The sequence below is a fragment of the Tinamus guttatus genome, unplaced genomic scaffold (genome assembly GCF_059628265.1).
Source record: "Tinamus guttatus ecotype Peru unplaced genomic scaffold, ASM5962826v1 Tinamus_guttatus_pri_ptg000172l, whole genome shotgun sequence".
NCBI lineage: Eukaryota > Metazoa > Chordata > Aves > Tinamiformes > Tinamidae > Tinamus > Tinamus guttatus.
Window position 1 is genome coordinate 6,240,935 of NW_028288706.1, and position 19,269 is coordinate 6,260,203.

General features: G+C 45.6%; 1 protein-coding gene across 1 annotated transcript in view; it reads left to right on the top strand.

The window, feature by feature from the left end:
- XYLT1 (xylosyltransferase 1) overlaps positions 1–19,269 on the top strand; it is a 173,540-nt gene that overhangs the window by 74,617 nt on the left and 79,654 nt on the right. The window contains exon 2 of the mRNA XM_088523224.1: positions 10,975–11,497. Within this exon, the coding sequence (XP_088379350.1) occupies positions 10,975–11,497 (523 nt within the window). The remainder of the gene's footprint in view (positions 1–10,974; positions 11,498–19,269) is intronic.

Here is a 19,269-nt window from a genome sequence, read left to right on the forward strand (position 1 = left end):
TCTACCTAATTAAGGCTGAATGCGTTTGTGCTAAACTGACCGTATTTTACAAGGATTTTTTTTGTTGCTTATACATGCAAGGGTCTTTGCTTCCTATCATCCATATTTTAGTTATGTTTATAGCTGTCACAGATCCTATTATTTATCTCAGCAATCCACCCTGGGCTGCTTGAGATTGTTAAGACTTAAGTTGGAACAGTCCTGCGGATGAGTAGAGTTGGCATCTAGTTAATAGCAAGTTATCAGGAAGCAATTTCAAGTCTTTGCTATGGCTTTTAAAATTATAAAATGTATATTGGCTGAATTATAGATGAAAGGAAGATAGATCAAAGCAAAGGAGTTCAGATTAGTCTTTTTTTTTTTTTTTTTTTAATGATGGGTTGGGTCACTGAGAGGAGGGATTAATAAAAAAAAAAAAAAAAAATCCCTTTCAGGGAGTTGAAGATAAATAAACTGGTTGGCTGCTAATGGGTGTTTGGGGTGGTTGTGTTCGTATTCTGCAGATATTCAAATGATGGAGCTTTATTCATATAAATATTTTATGTTTTATTTATTATATGTAATTATATAAAATGATCTCTCTCTGTGGTACCCTTGTCAATTAATTAAGCACTAAGCTTTGGTAATAATTAAAAACACAGAACATCACAGTTTCCTTTCAGTATTAAAATAACTGTCTGTAAGAACTGATATTGGAATATACTACTCTTGACCATTCCCTCTTAACTCGTATCTCACTTCCAACCTCAGCCCTTCTTAAGTATCCGCTGAAATACCTTGGTGCTGGCCTGCTAGGGCAACACATGGAGGGCGATCACCCCGGGTGGGGAGGGGATTGCAGAGACTCCCGGCGCCCTTCTCTGGTTCCCTAGAAGTTCCCTGGTTTGTAATGTCAGGCCAATCCGTCCTCTCCTCTTTCCTAGTTTTGCAGTGAAATTAAAAGATACGGTTAAATTGAAACAAGTCCAGGAGGCTTCAAAATACTAGTAAATACTCCAGGACAGTTTATCAGAGTGAACAGTCAGATGAAGGGTTGTTGATCCATGCAGCCATGGGTGGTCTTTGCCTGAACTGAAACACGCTCTAAATTCATAGGTGGGAATCTTTTATAAAAGAGAAACGTATCCCAGCCTGCTTCTGAGTTCAGTTAATGCCGAAGTTACTGAGAGGGACCATTGCCCAAAGCAGGGCCGCGAGCACCAGTGCATCAGTGCTGAGCCTCGTACTGGGGCACCAAGGGCCGTCCGTACGGGACACGGTCCGTACCTGCCTCCGGTTACTGCTGCGAGTCGGGCCCTGTCGCGTGTGAACAAGGCCGAAGGGTTCATGGTGTCTCACAGGCCTTGTGTGCAGTCAGTTTTTCCTGGAAAAGTTTGAATGGGCAGAAAGCAAAGCTGTCATGTCTGAAAAACAGATAAAATAAGGATATGTGCTTTCACGCTCTGTCTAGTAATATTCGGCACTTTTTAATAAGCAGACGAACACTGGAAATGATTGTTAATATAAAATGAGTGTTCATTCACTTAATGTGCTAAGCTGGAGGAAATGTGAAAATGTTTCCTCTCTTGAGGGGTGCAATATTGTTTTAATTTCAGAGTAATTTAAATTAGGAAGTAAGTCGCACATTAGCAAGAAACAGAAAAGCTGTTTTGCAGAAAGCATCTGAAATTTTGAAGCGGTTTTCTTTCTATTTCAGAATAGGCCCTTTTTCCTGCTTGTAACCATTTTAGATGTGAAAATGGAAATAACATTGTAAATGTGCTGTTAACAGAAATCATATTTTCTTCAATGATCAAAGATAAAATTTTGGAACGCAATATTAGATTTTTTTTTTTTTTAAAGAAAGGGAGGGGCAATATCAGCGGCCTCCATTAGGCCGCAGCCCCGCGTCGCAGGTCTAATAACACCGGTCCCTGAGCCACCAGTGCTTGTAAGGGTAGCACTGAATCCTCAAGAGCTCCTGCTTTCCAAGTATCAGAATCCCCTTTGGAATACAACAGATTGTGGGTTTTTTTTTTTTTTCCCTCATATTCTTTTTTTACATAGCGAAAAGCATTGTGTTTGATGCCATTACATCCTTCATCTTTACTGGCTTTCAAGTGCAATTCAATATATTTGTGTTTTCAGCCATTTGTGTTCTCCCCCTTTAGTGTCAGGCATAAGGTAACTTTATATATTTCTCACAAAACATTTCTCATATGTCTTAAGCCAGTGACAGTTATTAAAGTACAATGTACTTATTACAGGGAAACAGAAAAACACATGGAAAAAGTCAACTCCATTAACATCTGCTGTCTTCTCTCCATCTGCTCCCTTTGGCTGTGGTCTTGTCTCACCCTGCCAAAAGTGCTCGTTTTCCAAGAGTCTCGTGACATATGAACCGTTTCTTCGACTGAGGTTCACATTTTCTTGCTCGTTTTGATTGAGCAGCAGCTGATACCACAGTCCTGCCCCGCGGAGCCACTTCAGTGTTTGGCACATGGGGGTGTCGGGATGGGCAAAATTAGGATGAGCACTAGAGCCAGCACTGACTGCATCAGGGCAGACTCCTGCCCCAGCTGAAGGACTTCGAGGACAGATGTTGTAGGCTTTGTCCTGTCCATCTGAGAAGATGTTTTCTTGTTCTTAGACCCTCGAAGCAGAGGGGTGGAAGGAGGCTGATTCCTATGGCTTCCTTAGGAATCGCCTGCTGGGCCTGGCCTTGGGAACTCCTCCTCCTGCCATCTACAGCCACTTGGGGAACAGGCGATCGAGTGCAGTTTCTTTGGGAACATGGAGTCTGATGTGGTGCGCTCGTGTTGCACCTCTTCAAGGGGTGTGTTCAGTCTGTGGGGAGGGTTGCAGCTCTCGAGTGCTCAAAGGTCAGAGCACACAAGGATGTGGTCCAGGAGCAGGCCCTGCTCGTAGCAGTGCCATCGACTGTCACCTCTGGCAGCTGGAAGGTGTCGTTCTGGAGTAGCGAAGTAGCAGGAGCCTGATACGGGGACCTTGCAGTGAACAACCTCTGGGATGGCAGTATCTCCTCGTTGGGAGGAGAAGCTCTGCACCACACGGTGAACACCCTGCGAAGGTCAATGCAAGTTCTTCTTGCTTGCCTGAGGGCCCGGGCTTAGCTCTAGCTTTCTCTGCTGAGATGCTCCAGCCGGAGCCATCTAGTGGCACGATATTTTTGCTCAATTACAGCACGTGGTCCTAGAGCAGCGTTTGGCTGCATGCGGGATGGGCTCTCCCATTTGCACGGGAGCTGTGAGACAGCTCCACAGCGGCCCACGGTCTGTGGGACCTTGTTGTCCTCAAGCTCACTCAGGCCTCTGGTGTTGCTGTCTCTGCTGATTGATATGTGCATTAGGTTAGCTCTCTGAAAACAGATTTCAGACTGGTTGAGAGTTGGCGTTTTGCATACTGCAAAAATTGACATTTAAGCCACCTTATCTTGGCTGTTGACTGTGGCACTCTTTGCGTTCAGTCTGGAGTTATCTGGATTGATTCCCATGCCTTTACATGGGATAGTCTAGTCTTACAGCTGGACACCTTGCAGAGGACTTGCCGGTTTATCGAAGCTGTATTTGTGACACTGGAGCTATGGTCCTCTCCTGCTCTCTAGCACACAGCGTCCACAAGCAAAACTGCTGTTGGGCAAACAACACGTCTCTAAGCTGGCCAAACCCAAATGCACATTCGTGTCTGAACATACTCGGCTGAGTTGTCAATGTGTGTGACTGGCAGGCGAAAAACGTGTGCTCACACATAGCCGGTCGCTCGCAGGGCTGTGAACTCCCTGCTGTTTGGAGGCACGGCTGTGTGCAATGCCAGCGAGGCGTTCAGGAGGGTAGCGGCTCCTGTTCAAACCCATGTGTCATTAGAGGCGGCCACGGAGTTCTCCGAATTCCACGTATTTGTGCCAGGTATCGTCAGTGGCAGCTGCTGTTTGCCTTTGTCATAGGTTTCAGTATCGATTTATTCCGCAGTCTTCACAGTGGACCTCAAAGGTTCTGCATTGCTGTCCCACAGCGGGCCAGGTTTTCTCCCTGACGTAGGCGAGACTTAGAATTAGGCCACGTTCACAACACTTGTGCCTCAGACTTGCTACAGAAGTAGCGGCTTATGTGCTTCTGCTATAGATCTGTCATGCATTTTATATGATGGATATTTTAATAAAATACACCCCTAAAAAAGGGAGAATTAAAAACCATGCATTTAACAGCAAGCAGATTTTGGAGAAAGTTCAGACTTTCATTATGTGTAACAACTTTGAGTTTCAAATGTTATTTTTAAAATAACATAATTTTGATATATTGTTATTTTTAGTATCAATGGTAATGGGGATGTAATTGGCAATGATTTCATGCACACTCCTGAGGACAGAATGTTCTTTCCCAGTCTGGGAGTATTTTGCAGGGAATGCTGTTTACTTGCTATTACTGAATTGCTGTACACACACATACACACACACACACACACACACACACGGAGAGAGGCCCTACAACCAATAACGACCCCGTCAGCGTTCTTGCCATGCAAGAGTTGGCCATTAACCTCTCCGAGTATCTTCTGGGACCAGGTAAAATGAAGATAGCAAATAACTGTTAGTGGAAATCCTTCGTTCAGGCCTGTGTTCAGTGACAGACATCCACACTGTGTCAGGCTTTGGCTTTGAAGTTTGGTGCTGCATTTACTACTGGGAAGTGATAAAAGCTCTCCAAAGGCTCCCTTATAAAAGCTATAAACAGGGTTTGCTTTTAAAATGTAGAGGAAATACTTTGACCTGATCCTGCACTTTTCTGCAAAAGTGGAAAGAAAGGCTTTTGCTGGCAGTGGGAGCAGAAGTGGGTCGTTTCTCAACTGAGCTACAGACACTGCAACTTTAGCTGTTCAGTTTGTCCCTGGAGGGAAGCTGTGTCATTCCAGCCTTGCAAGAGGAGGACATCTAGGATCAGGCATCAGGGACATGTGGCCAGAAATGTAATGGAGCAACACGTCAAACCTGGACACTGCTGGGTGCCAGGTCTGGTGTTCAAAACCAGCAACAATGAGTAGTTTTTGTGGAGTAGCCCTCTGAAATGAGCAGGGTTTGGTTAGAGCCTCTTCAGATCTGTGCTTGTACCCAAAAAGGACCAAATGGCGCTTTTCAAGGTGACTTCTTTGTGCACTTTGAGGGTGAGATTAGGTCTGTACAACAATAAAAATAGCAGTGTTAGGCATTGGCATGGAAAATACTGCTTTAATCTTCAATCCTGGCTATATGCAGGCAGTATTAATAGAGTCTCTGCTTCTAATTTGGCTTTTTTTTGTACCTAATGTCATTCGCAAGCGCAGAGAAAAGGTACCACTCACCAACAGATAGATCCAAGCTGCGGGAGGTGACTGCCCAACAGCGAGCCCAGGGACGTGCATCCATGGCACTGTCCAAGTGGGAAATTCTGGGATCAGGATGGTGCTTCTCTGAGATGACTTTTTGTCCTGACTTGAGTCTTATGGATCCCCCTGGCTTATAAGGTTTGCAGTTAACCCAGCACTATAAGCACTATAAGAGCAAAGGAAACCCTTCTTCAGAAGGGCAGCTGGAAGGCCAGATGTCCCTGGACTTTACACGTGAGCACGGTTTATCATTAGCACCTGCTGATTCTCTAATCCTGACTGCTGAGCTTAACTTTTCCTGTATTGCAAATTGTTTAAGTCCTGCTGTCATACAAGGCTCCTATCTTGAAAGCATTATGCAATAAAAATAACTCTTGGCTTTCGTAGAAGTTGATGAAGGTGAAATGCAGTATTAAATCCAGGTGAATGGGTGATCCTGATTTGGGGGCATTTACCATTTGCATTGCCAGGTGTGGGTTTACTGAACCCCAGTGAGGCTTTGAATTTGAGTATCCTTCCAACCAAGTATTTGTTGGGTACTCTTTTTATTTTTATATATATATATATATATCAACTATTTGTTGGGTACTCTTTATATATATATATGTGGCTTTAATTTGTTACATTGTGCTAGAGCATTGTGTTTTATTTTTAGTTCTTGCTTCTCCGAAGGGGACATCTCAAAGGAAATTTAATGTCCTTTGTGGTAATGAGCTCCCATGTTGTCCCCTATCCCTCCTGGCACTGAGGAGTTAATGCAGAGCGTAGTTTCGTGTCTGTCATTGAAGCGTTTCGGATACATTCGTCTTTTCCAACTCCAGAACGTAGCCTGGAAAAACATTCCCCAGAGGGGGAAAGCACTTGAAGGGGAAAGTAGTTAAGCGGTGAACTGTGCACCGGGAAAGCTTTGGTTGACTTTGCTGCTTCCCCTCGAGGTTTCATCGCAGCTTCCAGGGCCGCGCACGGGTCCGGCCGGGGGAGCTGGGCCCCTAATCGCTGCCCGCGGGGAGCTGCGCCGGGCTCAGCAGCTCCCCCGGCCGCCTCCGCGCGGGTCGAGGTACAGGGAAAATGGGCAGAAAGGGGCCCCGCGCGGTCCCTCCCAGCGCCCCCCCGGCTTCCCGAACCCCAGCGACGTTTGGATGCGGCAGGAGGCAAAGCCTGGAGCAGAGCGACGCTTTTCCTGGGTGGAAGCTTGGGCAAATTCTTATTTGCAAGGAAAAATATTGCCAAGATAAACATCAGTGAAAACCTCCTTTCCCTGGCTTTCTCCTTTATCAACATGCCATTCATTCTACAGGCTAGATTTCTTTATTTCTTTTTAATGTAAAGTGTTAAGAGGGTTTCAGTTTTTTTCTCTTTTTTTTAACTTAAAATCATTTAGCAAGAGTCAGACAGTGAGCAGGAATGTTGCCAAGATATACAGAAATATCCTATCGCAGCACTGCCTTTAGAGACCTTGGAAAGACTTTAATGAAAAAGACAGATTTTTTCCCGTCGTTGCATCTAGGTATTTTGGCCCTAAGTATTGCATGATGGAATGTTCCAATTACAGACAAAAAGTGCTTTGAACTGGGTTAAAGATGAAACCTGACCATGGGGATGCTTTGGATTACTGCAGAGTGGTCTCCCAGTAGCTCTCCTGCCCGCTGCTGTTGTGGAAGCTCAGCAAATAAATGTTCTTGCCTGCTCTTTCATGTCCTTCTTCATATTTCACAGGCTTAAACTGTTAAAGTTCAAGGACTCCATGTAGGAAATAAGTCAGGCTGTGCAGGGGACACAACATTTATTTTACTGGAACTAAGAATGTCTGGGATGCCTTTGTATTCAAGTATAATCAGAAGAGAAACCAAACAGGGAGGAAGGAGCCCACTCAGTGTCTAGTGTTACAGAAGGGAGCCCCCAGGTAGCTGTTGCCATCAGGGTGCTGTCTTGGTGGCCTTCTCATAAACAAGAACTTTTGAGCAACTGTTGTTAGTAGCAGCATTAAGGGGCCATGTGCGTAAGGAAGACCAGAAAGCAGGAGGCCCAAGCGGTGCCGGGTCTGCCTTGCAAGAGCCCCCGTGACGGGGACGGCACGGCCCCGGGGACAGGACCGGCTAATCGCGGTGCCACGGAGAGCCCGGAGACCTGCCCTGGCTCCGGGGTGCCCGTCTGCACCGAGTTGCATCAAACCTTGTGTCTCGTTTAATTATTGTCACATTTATGCATGGTGCTGCCTCAGGTACCTCTCTGTGCTCCTGCCTGCGTCAGAAGGCTGGGTAGCACTTGCTGCCATTAACAAAAGTGAACAGTATATGTGTGCAAATATATGTACATTTGTAGTCTGGGTAACTTGAATTGGACAAACAATTATAAATATGGAACCATGAATCTGATATTCATTAAACTTGTCTCAAAAGGGCAGGATACATTAGCAGTTGTCCTTGCTCCTTAGGGACTTGGCTGCTCCTGCCGACGTGGCTGCTGGACCTGCCCTCCGCCGACAGTTTCCATCCAAGCCTGGACTTGATGGAAAATTCTCGTTTGGTCTGGAAATAGTAAATGTCATTTCCTGAAACAGGCTTGGGGTTTATTGATTCCCTTCCCACCAGCGTGCAGCCCCTATCCCAGCACTGCTGTTGCCATTAGCTGATTTCCATTTGCTCTAATTTTGCCTGTAGTTGAACAAGAGCAGAGGACGTTTTGTATTTCATTATTTGATGAGGAGAGAAAAGTGAATTCCAGCCACAGCTTAGAAGAAATCTAACAGCAGAAGGAATAGAGCTGAGGTACTGCCTATGTGCAAATCCAAGATCATCATACAAAGTACATTAAAACAAAGCAAGTCAAAATGTACAACTGGCAGAGCAGCCTCTGGCGCTGCAGTTGTTTGAGAACAAGGAAATCTGCCAACTAGCAAACCTAGGAAATAACAGCCCGTTGCTCAGAGCAGGCACTTCAGTTACAGATGTTTTGGGTGTGCTGTTAAAAGTGGTGCATGTTGTCTTGCTCTTTGTGCTGTTTGCTCCTGGCTTTGGGGGCCAGGAGTTCATGTGCTCTTTCTACCCTTAAAATTAGGAAGATACTTTTTTTTTTTTTTTTTAAGTGGTTCCTCCAAAATCAAAATATTTGGTTTGAAAAACCTTAGGAATTTTTGAGAGAAAGGCCCTGCCCTTGCCTCTGCACCCGGCAGCTACAGCTACCTGTTGGCTGTAAATATTCATGGCGGGAGGATCGCTTCAGTCACTCACAGCGACATCTTCTAGTGAACAAACTATTCAAACATTTCTCATTGCCAGGCCGCAGAGGTCAGAGCACCATCGCCTCGCTCGTGGCCTCGCGTAAGTCATTATCGCAGCCTCTTTGGTCTGTAAAATATGACTGCCAAGTCGCTCCTTGCTGCAGAGGTGTGAGAAACAATTAGCAAGTGTCAGTGAAGCGATTTGAATGAGAGAAGTGATTCGTAGGTGCTGTGAATTGCTACCATCATTCATCATTAGAGGATGCTGTCATCTGCCACACTCTGATTTTGGTTATTATGTGTATTCGTGAGTGGAAAGAAAACAAGACAGAGCTATCAATATTTATAGCTCTGTGTCCTGGTATTTTAATGACAATTCCCCCTTGCGTTCATTGGCTGTTGATCACTTTAAAACATGCTGTTATTGCCCATTCCTTAGGTTTTAGGAATTTGTCCTCTGCTAGGCTGGGGACTCATTCCCATGGCAGAGGAGCAGGCTCAAGCTTGCCCACGGCCGGCGGCCAGGCCGGGCCCCGTCTGGGGCTCCATTGCCCTGTCAGCGTCTTGAGCTTCTCGTCTTTTGCAGCTTTCCTCAAGCACATTGGGTTGTTTTCTGTTGTTTCTAGAACCTCTTTCTGCCTTTTCTTGTTAATATATTTATTGAATTTATTAATCACTTTGCTGCCGAGGAGAGGTTTTCAAAGAAACAAGGAGGAGCAGCGTAGCACTAGTGTTTGAGAGCAGTCAGCTGTGTGGCTGTGTTATGCCTCCTGCAAGCGACCCTGCCCCGTCGCTCGCCATTTCACTGAGCTCAGTGCTCATGAGAATATGATCTGCTCACGCCAGCAGGAGCACTGAAGGTCACCTCCTGGCTGGAAGCACTGATGGAGGGCACGGTTCAGCACAACCTCGCCGAGTCCTCTGCTGCTGCTGGAGGACGTGCCGCCCTCCTCGCCCCGCTGCTCTCCCAGACCGCCCGTGTCCTCACACAGGTGTTTCTGCAGCCACGCAGTCACCTTGGCCAAAGTTGCACAGGGCAGAGCTTGCGTTTCGCAGAATCACAGGCTGCTGGAGCTGGCTCTGAGAGCACCCTGTGCAGCCCCCGCTCGAGCAGAGCCAGCTCGCACAGCTTGCCCAGGGCCGTGTCCAGAGGGCCATGAATCCCTCCAAAGATGCAGCATGTCTGTCCTGTGTGCTCCAGCTATGGCAGCCCTAGGTCACCAGTTTGGGACAGTCTCACTGCTCAGGTGAAACTTTGCCTTTTGCGCATTCTTCACAGAAGTGCTGTTGGGCACCAGCAGAGCTATGAGGGTTTGGAGTCTCTGCTGTGCGATAGGTCTAACATGGGCAGGATCCATGTCTGAGTGTGGGTATCATCTGCTGCCCACGAGCCTTCTTAATCTCCCAAGAAAGGCTGTGTGAATGTTGCAGTGCAGAATTGAGAGGAAGAAGGGAAGGTGCCAGTGTGAAGGGAAAGCATCACCCATTTACTGAATTTTCTTTCCGGAAAGTGGCCTCTGAAGGCTGGGTTCTGACAGCAAGCGCATTCACTAGACATCTCTGGCTAAGAATGGTGAAGTGCTGCTAGCCGCCTACCAGGCGTTTTAATGTGGAACAGCCAAAATGCAGCGCTCGGGTCGGAGCTGGTTCCTTGGGGGGTCGGGGACGCCGCTGCGGGGTGTCCAGGCTCGCGGCATCTCCTCACCCCTTCGCCCTGAGCCCTCATGTCTGGCCAGCGCTGGCGGCCGGACCCGGATGGGACAGATGGATGGCCTGGCCTACCAGGCCTGGTGTGACGGAGCTTTTGTCCCTCTGTCTGCAGGAACTCGTGCACAAAAGCAGACCACAGGGATGTTTGGATAAATCATGTAAACGTGTCTCTCTCACAGGCGCAGCGGCTCTTTCTGAGTTTAATAAATGTGTTTTGGAGACGATTCAGCTCTCCAAAGAAAAGCAAACGAGGAGCAGTAGGCCCAAGCTGGGATGGTTCAGCCGCTGGGAAAGTACCGGAGGATCTGCTCTTGCTCCCTTAAAGTCTGTGTCAGTTTGGCCATTGATTTCAGTGGTGTCAGGATAAACCCGCCTGTTAATAATTACTCACAACCTGAGTAATATGTCCTCTACCAAATGTCTTCAGTTTTCACCAAAGTGGGATGTGAGAACGAGTGTCAAAGCAGCATTGCTAATGGAAGGGGTTTCATGGGGTGGTTGCCTGCATTGACTCTGACAGCTCAGAAGGCCTTTTCCAGCCCCAGATTTCTCTCATGAGCCCTCATGTGTGTTTTCCAAATATCGTCATTTGTAGTTCATTTATGTTTTCATGTAAGAGATGTTTGTAGTGCATGGGATATGTCTACTTTTAGTAAGATGAATATAATTTTTCTCCCCATTTATAGGATGGCTATTTTTCCCACCGACCGAAAGAGAAAATGCGAACAGACAGCAATAATGAAAATTCAGTCCCCAAGGACTTTGAAAACATTGATAACAGTAACTTTGCTCCCAGGACTCAGAGGCAAAAACACCAGACTGAGCTGGTGAAAAAACCCCTTAGCAAGCAAAAGGAGCACTTGAGAAAGAAACTGGAAGAGGAAAAGGTGAAAGAGAACTCACTATTGGGGAAGAACTCGAATGAAGTGGTGCAATTTGGTAACCATCCTGGAAAAAACAGTAGCAACAACAATTTGAAGGACATTCACAGGTCTCCCAGACAGCATCATTTCAAAAAAAATGGGAACAGCTCCCCTGAACTGAGATATGACCAGTCTCTGAGGTGCGAGATAACAGGCAAAGAGGCAATCTCAGCCATGTCCCGGGCTAAGTCCAAGCAGTGTCGACAGGAGATTGCAGAGATATATTGTCAGCACAAGCACGGGAAGCTGATGCCGGAGAAGGTGACACGTTTCTGTGCGTTGGAGGGTAAGTTGGTAGATGGGGAAGAGAGATGATGAGGCCTTGGGGGAAGGATTGTATATATTTATAATACCTAATGTGGGAATTTTAATGCACTTATGTGGTCTGTGAAATCTGGGGAATATCTGAAAAGTTTTGAAAGTGGATTATGTGGGTATTACAGGATCCTTGTTAGATTCCTAATGAATGTCTTGCCACTTCTGACATTTTTATCGTATAGCTTCATTTAACTTTCTGATGCTGCTGCTTCCATTTCTTTTAGATAGCAGTGGCAGTTCTTAACCTATGAACACAGAGAGGTGTTTAGTGCAGGAACGTGTCCTGTTACTCCACAGAAGAGTTTGCTTTTTGGAGTAAGGGAACAGCTTGGTGAATTCTGTTGTCTTCTGCTAGCTGATAAATGAATAACATTGCTGTTCTCTGTATGACTATTTCTTATGTTCCTACAGTGCCTGGTGCAATGGAGTCATGGCTAATGATGAGAGTCACTAAGCATTTTGGTAACAGAGATAATTATCACAAGCTTGTAATTTTTTTTTTTTTTTTGAAAAGCATGAAGAGATCTGGTTTTGTGGCCCACTTCTGGTTTTCATGTTCCTCAATCGGCAAAAGTAATTTCCAAAATTACTAGTGTGGAGAGTCAGTTTTCATTCATGATGCAAGCCAAATTTTGGTTTGTTGCTTTTGATTTCTCTGTCCCGTCAGATATACGGGGTACCTCACAGTTTTGTTTTTGGTTTGCATGTATGTCGTTACTTCAGGAAATGTTTCAAATGCCACATTTAGCTGTAAGCTTCCTCTGTAGTAAAGTGCTTTTTTAACTATTCATCAAGCAATGAAAGTGGGTATTGATCAAGAAACAGCATTGCCTGCTCTTAGCCCCTGTGTGTAAGGAAAGGAGGCACTTACGTTGTCTTTGCTGAGAGAAGTGACTTTTACAAAAGCTTTTCATTTTCGTGCTGCATGTTGCCTTGGAGAACAGTACAAGGGTCCCATTTCTCACTCCAGTGTATCTGCTTCTGTCTGTTGTAATGTGTCCCTTTGGGTGGTTTTCTTCTTTTCTTGTGGTGGTAATTCTGAAAGTCATTATTGGCCCAGTATTGGAGATCGAAGAGTTAACAGAGCAGGTAGAAGACTTGGGCTCTGTGGAAGCAGGTAGAAGGCAAAACAAGTAAAAGGGAGGATAAAAACAGAGACAAGATCAAACATCAATGACTGTCTGAGCATCATGAGTATCCACAGGTGCTCCTGAGACCTCATTGAGGGGGTCATGGGGAAAACACACTGTCACAAACCATTTCCTGGGTATCCTGCCCTCTTCAGCAGCAGGAAATTCAGCTGAGGTCCCATGGGAAAGCCATGGTGCTCAGACACTGTCCGACACCTTTCTAGGATCAAGGACATCTCTTAATGTCATCAGTGACAGAGACCTTATGGAGGTTAACCGCATCATGTATGCGCGTACCGGAGAGCTCAGCGATGGGCTGTCGTTCGTGCGGACACACGTTTCAGCTACGTGCGGGTTTGCACACGCCTGGGATTTTATTACCCGAAGGTAATCTATCTCTCTGGGTGACTTTCCAATAAAATCAGTGGCTTTAAACAGCAACCATTCTTAAAACCAGACTTCTCTCAAGAAATATTTCTCACTTCTTATTTTAAACACAGAATTACTCTCAGGTGTGCTGCAATCAAGAGAGTAACATGTAGTCTTAGAACTAAGAAAATCTTCTCTTTAAAGAAATGTCACCTTTTAACATTTGAAGCATTCCAGCATGTGTTTAAACTGCAGATTGGCATATGAAAACACTGAACTACCAAGCTACCAAGATGAGTAGAGAAATGGAGATATTATCTATTATGGCTTTATTTTAAAGTATATATGAATTTAGTACTAATGGATTATGGATATCCACCATATATAAAGTGTAAAAAATCTTCTGCGGATTAGCAGGGCGCTCGGGGCCCTCCTGGAGTTTCGTTTAGATAGTTACTTTAATCAGCAGTGTTTGTTTGGAAGGAATAATTTGGCAATATCTTAACCTAGCCAGACAGATCCTTGTGGAAAATGTTGACTTTTCTTTGCCTCAAGGTTGTTTCCTCCTGCCTGTGCTAACAGCTGAAGTTAACTGCTTCAGCAGGCAGGCTTTCCCGGTGTGAAAATCCTGCCCACCTTGTGCTAGGTGCCTGTTGCTCTAGAGCAGATTTGGGATTTTTGCTCTGGGGACATGAACGAACAGCAGTGTTGGGGACTGGAACAGGAGCAGGAGATGCCAGTGCAGCAGCACAGTGGGATGTTGAAGCTTGTGAGGGCATGTGGGCTCCAAAGTCCCAAATGTCTGCAGACAGGGCTATGAAGGAAGACATGCAGGCGTTCAGCAGGCCAAGTCTATTCTGCAGGACTGATCCCAGCTCAGCTGTTTCTTTGATTCAACTGAATCTTTGTTTTTAAATATAAGTTGGTAGGCTTACGGCCCCATTTAAGACATGCTAATCCTCAGCTTAACTGTGCCAAGGTCTAGGAAAGCACTGGATTGCCTCCTCATTGTAAAATACAAGTACTGATGGTGGGCACTTGGGCACAGCTGCTCCATCTCCTGTCAAAGATCTCCTCCCCTCCAGGTATCTCTAAAGGAGCTGAGCTTAGTCAGCAAGTGTTTGTGAAGCAGCGAGAGAGCCCTTGGGCAGGAGTGCTGGTTGTGGGGAAGGGGGGAACCTCTTACCAGTGTTTGCACCTAGACGGGTGCATGCTGTTTGTCAGCAGGTCTGCCACCCGCGGCTCTGCGTCCAAGTATTTAGCATGCAAGTGGTATTTCTTTCAGTTTGGTTTGAAGAGAGGGGGGAGCAAAAAAAAAAAAAAAAAAAAGGTTTCCAGTCTGTTTTCAGCAGAGCTGTGAAGTTTAAATATTTATGCATTGGAGAAGCACATTCATCCATTATCCCAATGTATAAACATGTCCCCAGTGCCATGGTTTCCATTGAGATGTCATCCAGCATTTAATCCCCTTGGATCCAGGCTCAGCTGTTCAAAGCCACGAAGTTGCTAAGTGTAGCCATCAATCACAGGCATGACTCCTTCCAGCTGGATTGTCATAAATGTTAAGTGATACATTCGTCTGAGTGGCTATCAGCAGGAACAGGATCTTACAAGTTCTTTTGTTTTTCTTTCAAGTATTCTATTATTTCCATAGGGAAGAGGCAAAGAAAGTAACTGTCTTCAGAGTATAAAGCCAAGCCTTGTTATTTGCTACCTGTCTGCAAGGAAGGCTTTGTCTCCTTGGGAGTAGATGGGCTGCAGTCCCCCGAGGACCTTGCAGAGAGAGCACTGCTGAAGCAAGAAAACAGGACACGGGAACTTCCCTGTTACCCGAATTGCAGAGTGTCTGCAGGGGCACATTTCTACATGAGCCAGGCTTTAGGGGCAGGCTTAGTCAAAATCGTGTCTGAGATCAGGGCAACAGGCAGCTTGCAAGTCACTGTAGACTTTGAAGGGAGTGTTTGGGATTTATAGGAGTGTATTTTGAGGGGAATTCTTAAGAGTGAAATGCAGTGAATGAAGTACATTAGTGCATGGTTAGATGAGCGAAGGGCAAATCCAGGACTGCCACAGACTGTGGAGAGAAAGACAACATTTTGGGGATGCAAGCCTAAATTCTCAGTTCTGTTTGTCAAGGTAAGTGACACATGGTTGTGAGCGGACAAAATGGTAGACTGTCCTTGCTGAGGCCATCTCCTCTCTGGCCCCACATAGGCCCCAAGCTGCTTCCCCTGGTGCACCAGAGATCATTGCTCACCACAGCTGTTGGTGGGCCTGGATAAGCTTCCCTTTCCCTTCCTACACCCTTCTCTATAGCTGATGTCCTGGAAAGAATTAGACGTTTGAATACTAATTTTTGACTCCAGACTAAGTTTCCCTGTGTATTGAGATAAACTCTCCTCCGTGACAAGGCACAGCTGACGTGATCCGTGCTGCGTTCTGCCCCCCGGTATCCCGTGTACCACGGGCAGAGCGCGGCTCAGGATGGCACCGGTGCTCCGGGTGCCGAGCTGGCTGCTCGTGTTGTGGCTCTGGACAGGGTGCTGCCACTTACTGTGCCACCCATGGCTCCCCATGGGTACAGGCATGCTGAAGTTGTGACTTTTGCTTGCAGATCTTCCTTCTGCAAAGAGAAAAAGCAGCTTCTGACCCGCTGCCTGGGTTCGGCCCTTGCATTCCCAGGTTTTCGTTCCCACGTGGAGCTTGGCAGTTGGCAGCATGGAGTCTCTTGACCTGAAAGTTTGCCAGAGACGCAGCCCGGTTCCTCCTCAGTCCCTGGCACCCGGCCCATGAGTCACCCCAGGCAGGGCGCCAAATGGCACCTAAATCACTCGTGCTCTGGGCCAACTTCTCCAGGCTGCCATATCCCCAAGGGAGGCTCTAGCTTAATTCCTGTCATTAGTTACCAAGCTGAGTTTATGCTTGACCTAGATCTGTGATCCTAGACACACCAAAATACATATAAGGTTTTTTTGAGAACTCTTCTAATGTGTAGTTCTGGCTTAAAAAAAAAAAAAAAACACACACCTAGAAAAGCAGAGAGCCTCAAGTAAACCTGATTTATTTCACTTTGGTTCTTCTGTTGTCTTTTCTTTATTTATAAATCAAACAGGTTGTCTGCTGTCTTCATCCCTGTGGGGTAAACCCAGCTCGTAAATAAAGCAGAAAAATAATCAAGCTACCCTGATTCCACAACATCCATCAGCACTGAAAGAGTTCCTTGCAGTTTAGATGGCTTTCTGCCTGCCTTCTTATTGATGGGAGAGCTGCTCTGTTGCACCGAAGCAAGAGGTCTCAGTCTGCCATAGGCAGCTGAGGAGAAAACGTTGCAGTTTCTTTTGGAAAGCACAGTTGCAGTGTGGTTTTCAAGCTGAGAGAAAAGGGCTCTGGAGTTCTGTTCACTGAATAATACAAACAGGTAATAGCGAACTGTGCATCTATGTTTGTATCTGATTACTTCAAAGCACTCAACAGAAAGAGGTGTAATTTGCAGGAGGAGAATGGGGTAAGGCAGGGAGAGAGGATAAGCCAAATACTTCTGGAGTGGAGCACAGCAAATGGGAGAGATCACTAAATAGTTTGAAAATAATGGGGGCAGTAACTAAGCAAATACAGACTGTTGCCTGCTGCCTGTGTGTGTGAATCTGTGAGTTATGCACACAGGGACAAACAAATCTGTGGCTTTGTTTAGCTCTCACAGTTTTGACAGTGCACGCTTGCTTTCATTGGATTTGATCTATATGCTAAAGAACATTGAACCCATGATTTGGCTTTTCTTCCTGGTTTCAGGATTCCTGATTACAACGGTGGCTGTATATGCACTGCCTGAGACGCGTGTCGGAGCTGCTGCGCGTGCGGAGCAGGCAGCGTTTTAATTTGCTGCACCACACATGACTCTGGTGCGATAAATTCACTGTGAGCAGACTAATTGCAAAATAACACTAATTGAGCAGTTATCAATGAACAACATCCAGTGGAACAAAACTGTGTACAATTAATAGCATTTATGTGATTACACCGTGTACCCTGCCTGTCCTGGAAACTGTGTTTCTAGCACTTCTTTCTAAAGAGCAATTTCAAGACTCGGTGCTTTCTTGTAAGGCTTATGAAATACCTGGTCTGAATATCCTCTCCCTGTACATATGTAAAAGATACAGCTGCAGTGTTTCGAGGAGAGGAGTTGGACACAGCTAGAAGATGGGTGAGTTTGTGGCAATGGAGGGAGGAGGGATTTAGCCCACAAAAAGAAAGGCCTGATTTTGTCTACGCTGTCTAGTGTCAGCTTTTCTTATATGAGAAGAAAAAATTATGAAAAAGCATGAGTAACTATTGGGCGTCTGTGCCAATGAATCCTTCTTTTTGGATACAAATAATTCCTGGGACATCTGCAAGTGTGTAAGTGGGGGACTGAGAACAGACCAAGATCCCTCCACTCCTGACGTGGTGCTATCGCTGTCCAGCCCTCTGTGGCCTCTTGTCACTGACAGGCCAGGACAGAAAACAGGAGGAAAAACATCTTGGCAAATTGCACCTTAAGGAAATGCTCAGAGCAACACACAAAGCAAAAAGGGAGGCCAGAAAGAGCTGAAAAAATTATCGTCAGCAGCCCTGGTTCCCACCAAACCAGTGTTTTAGCAAAATGCTGCTGTCTTATCGAGCGCTTGAGAGGGAGCAAGTGTGGGAGAGGATAATGACTAAGTGTGTCCTGGCCATAGCCCTCCTGGGAAAGGAGCGTGAGGGTAGTAGAGGCTTAGTGAATATTTTGATAAAGGTTTCTGTGTATGTACAGAGGTGAAAGAAAAATGCTTGAGCGATTAGTGCTACTCCCCTGTGATCCTGAAATGTGTGTGGAGAGAGGAGGGGGGAAAAAAAAAAGATTGAAATGTAAATACAACAAGGGGAGAATGGTAGGTGCAATGGTGTGAGCTGGTAGGGTTTGAAAAAAGGCTGCCCTGGTGGGAGGCCTGGAGAGCTGTGCTGGCAATATGTTTATTTTCACATAAAAGAGGTGTTGGGCCCCTGGAGTGGAGTCAGTACCATGATGTTAGTGAGAAGACCTTTAAATGGAAGTACAGCATCTTAGTTCAGCTATTTTTGTTCAGCGCTAAGCTAGAAGCTGTTCAATGTAAATGCATGGTAGTACTGAGCTAACCTGGAGGTGAGGTTTGAAGAGCAACCTCCGTGTTCTCCTAGTTTCACTCTGCAATCATAACAAAACTACATTACAGTAGCATGGTTGTGAACTCGGTGTAAACAGGTAGCAGCAACTTCCCCATCTGCCCTTCAGGCACCTGAGGGCTGACTCTCCAGACACGGAGCCCTGCCTTTCCAGCCATCGCACTCCGAGGGATGGGAAAGCAACACCGGCTTTTCACAGGACCCCGCATTCTCTGTGCTATTATTCTGAGAACAGGGAGGAGGGCTGTGTCCCAGGAATCCCACGCTAGCTGTGGCTCGAGGGAGTGACAGTTTGCTGTTGAGTCAGTGGCAATCACGGCATTTCTTTTAAAAGAATCAGGGGGAAAAGGAAAGTCTCGACATTTAATTTCCTTCTGGGCAGGGGCAAAGCATTTTCCTCTTTGTGGTTTCTTGAAACTGATGCCTTAACTATTTACAGCATTTGCAGGTTTAGGAATATAGTTGAAGGGCATGTACCCCCTTTCAGACAGGTTTTTGAAAGGATACATTTATTTGATGCATTTCAAGAGTCACTGGCCTCTATGAAACCAGCAGTTCTTTTGTAGTGACTTTCCTTGGAAATGAGGAAGAAGTAGTTTAAGGGAGTTATTCTCAATTAAAATGCCATGTCTAGGCATGAAGCCAATCTGACAGGAGGTTATAATACCATTTTAAGACTCCATAATTTAACTGTTTCTGTCTGAAGTATTTCTTGCATTGAATATAGTTTTAAAAACATAAGGCTTTTTTTTTCCCACTCCAAGTAATCATGGCATATATAGAAAAAGCAAATGACAAGAATCTGCAGCTGAACAACTTTGGAAAAGATTTTTAAATTGCTCGATGTATATTTAGTCTTCCAATAAATGCTCATCTTTGAGAGAGTGTTAAAAGTGAACAGGCTGATTCCCCTCTCTCACTATTGTAATGTCCTTGAAATGTCACTAATTAGTCATCCAGTAGTGAAACTTATTCTTGATTGACACCTTTGTAAGGAAGAACAGAATACTCCCATTCCCCAGTATATCTTCTTTTATCACCATCAGGCTTTAATACACATTAA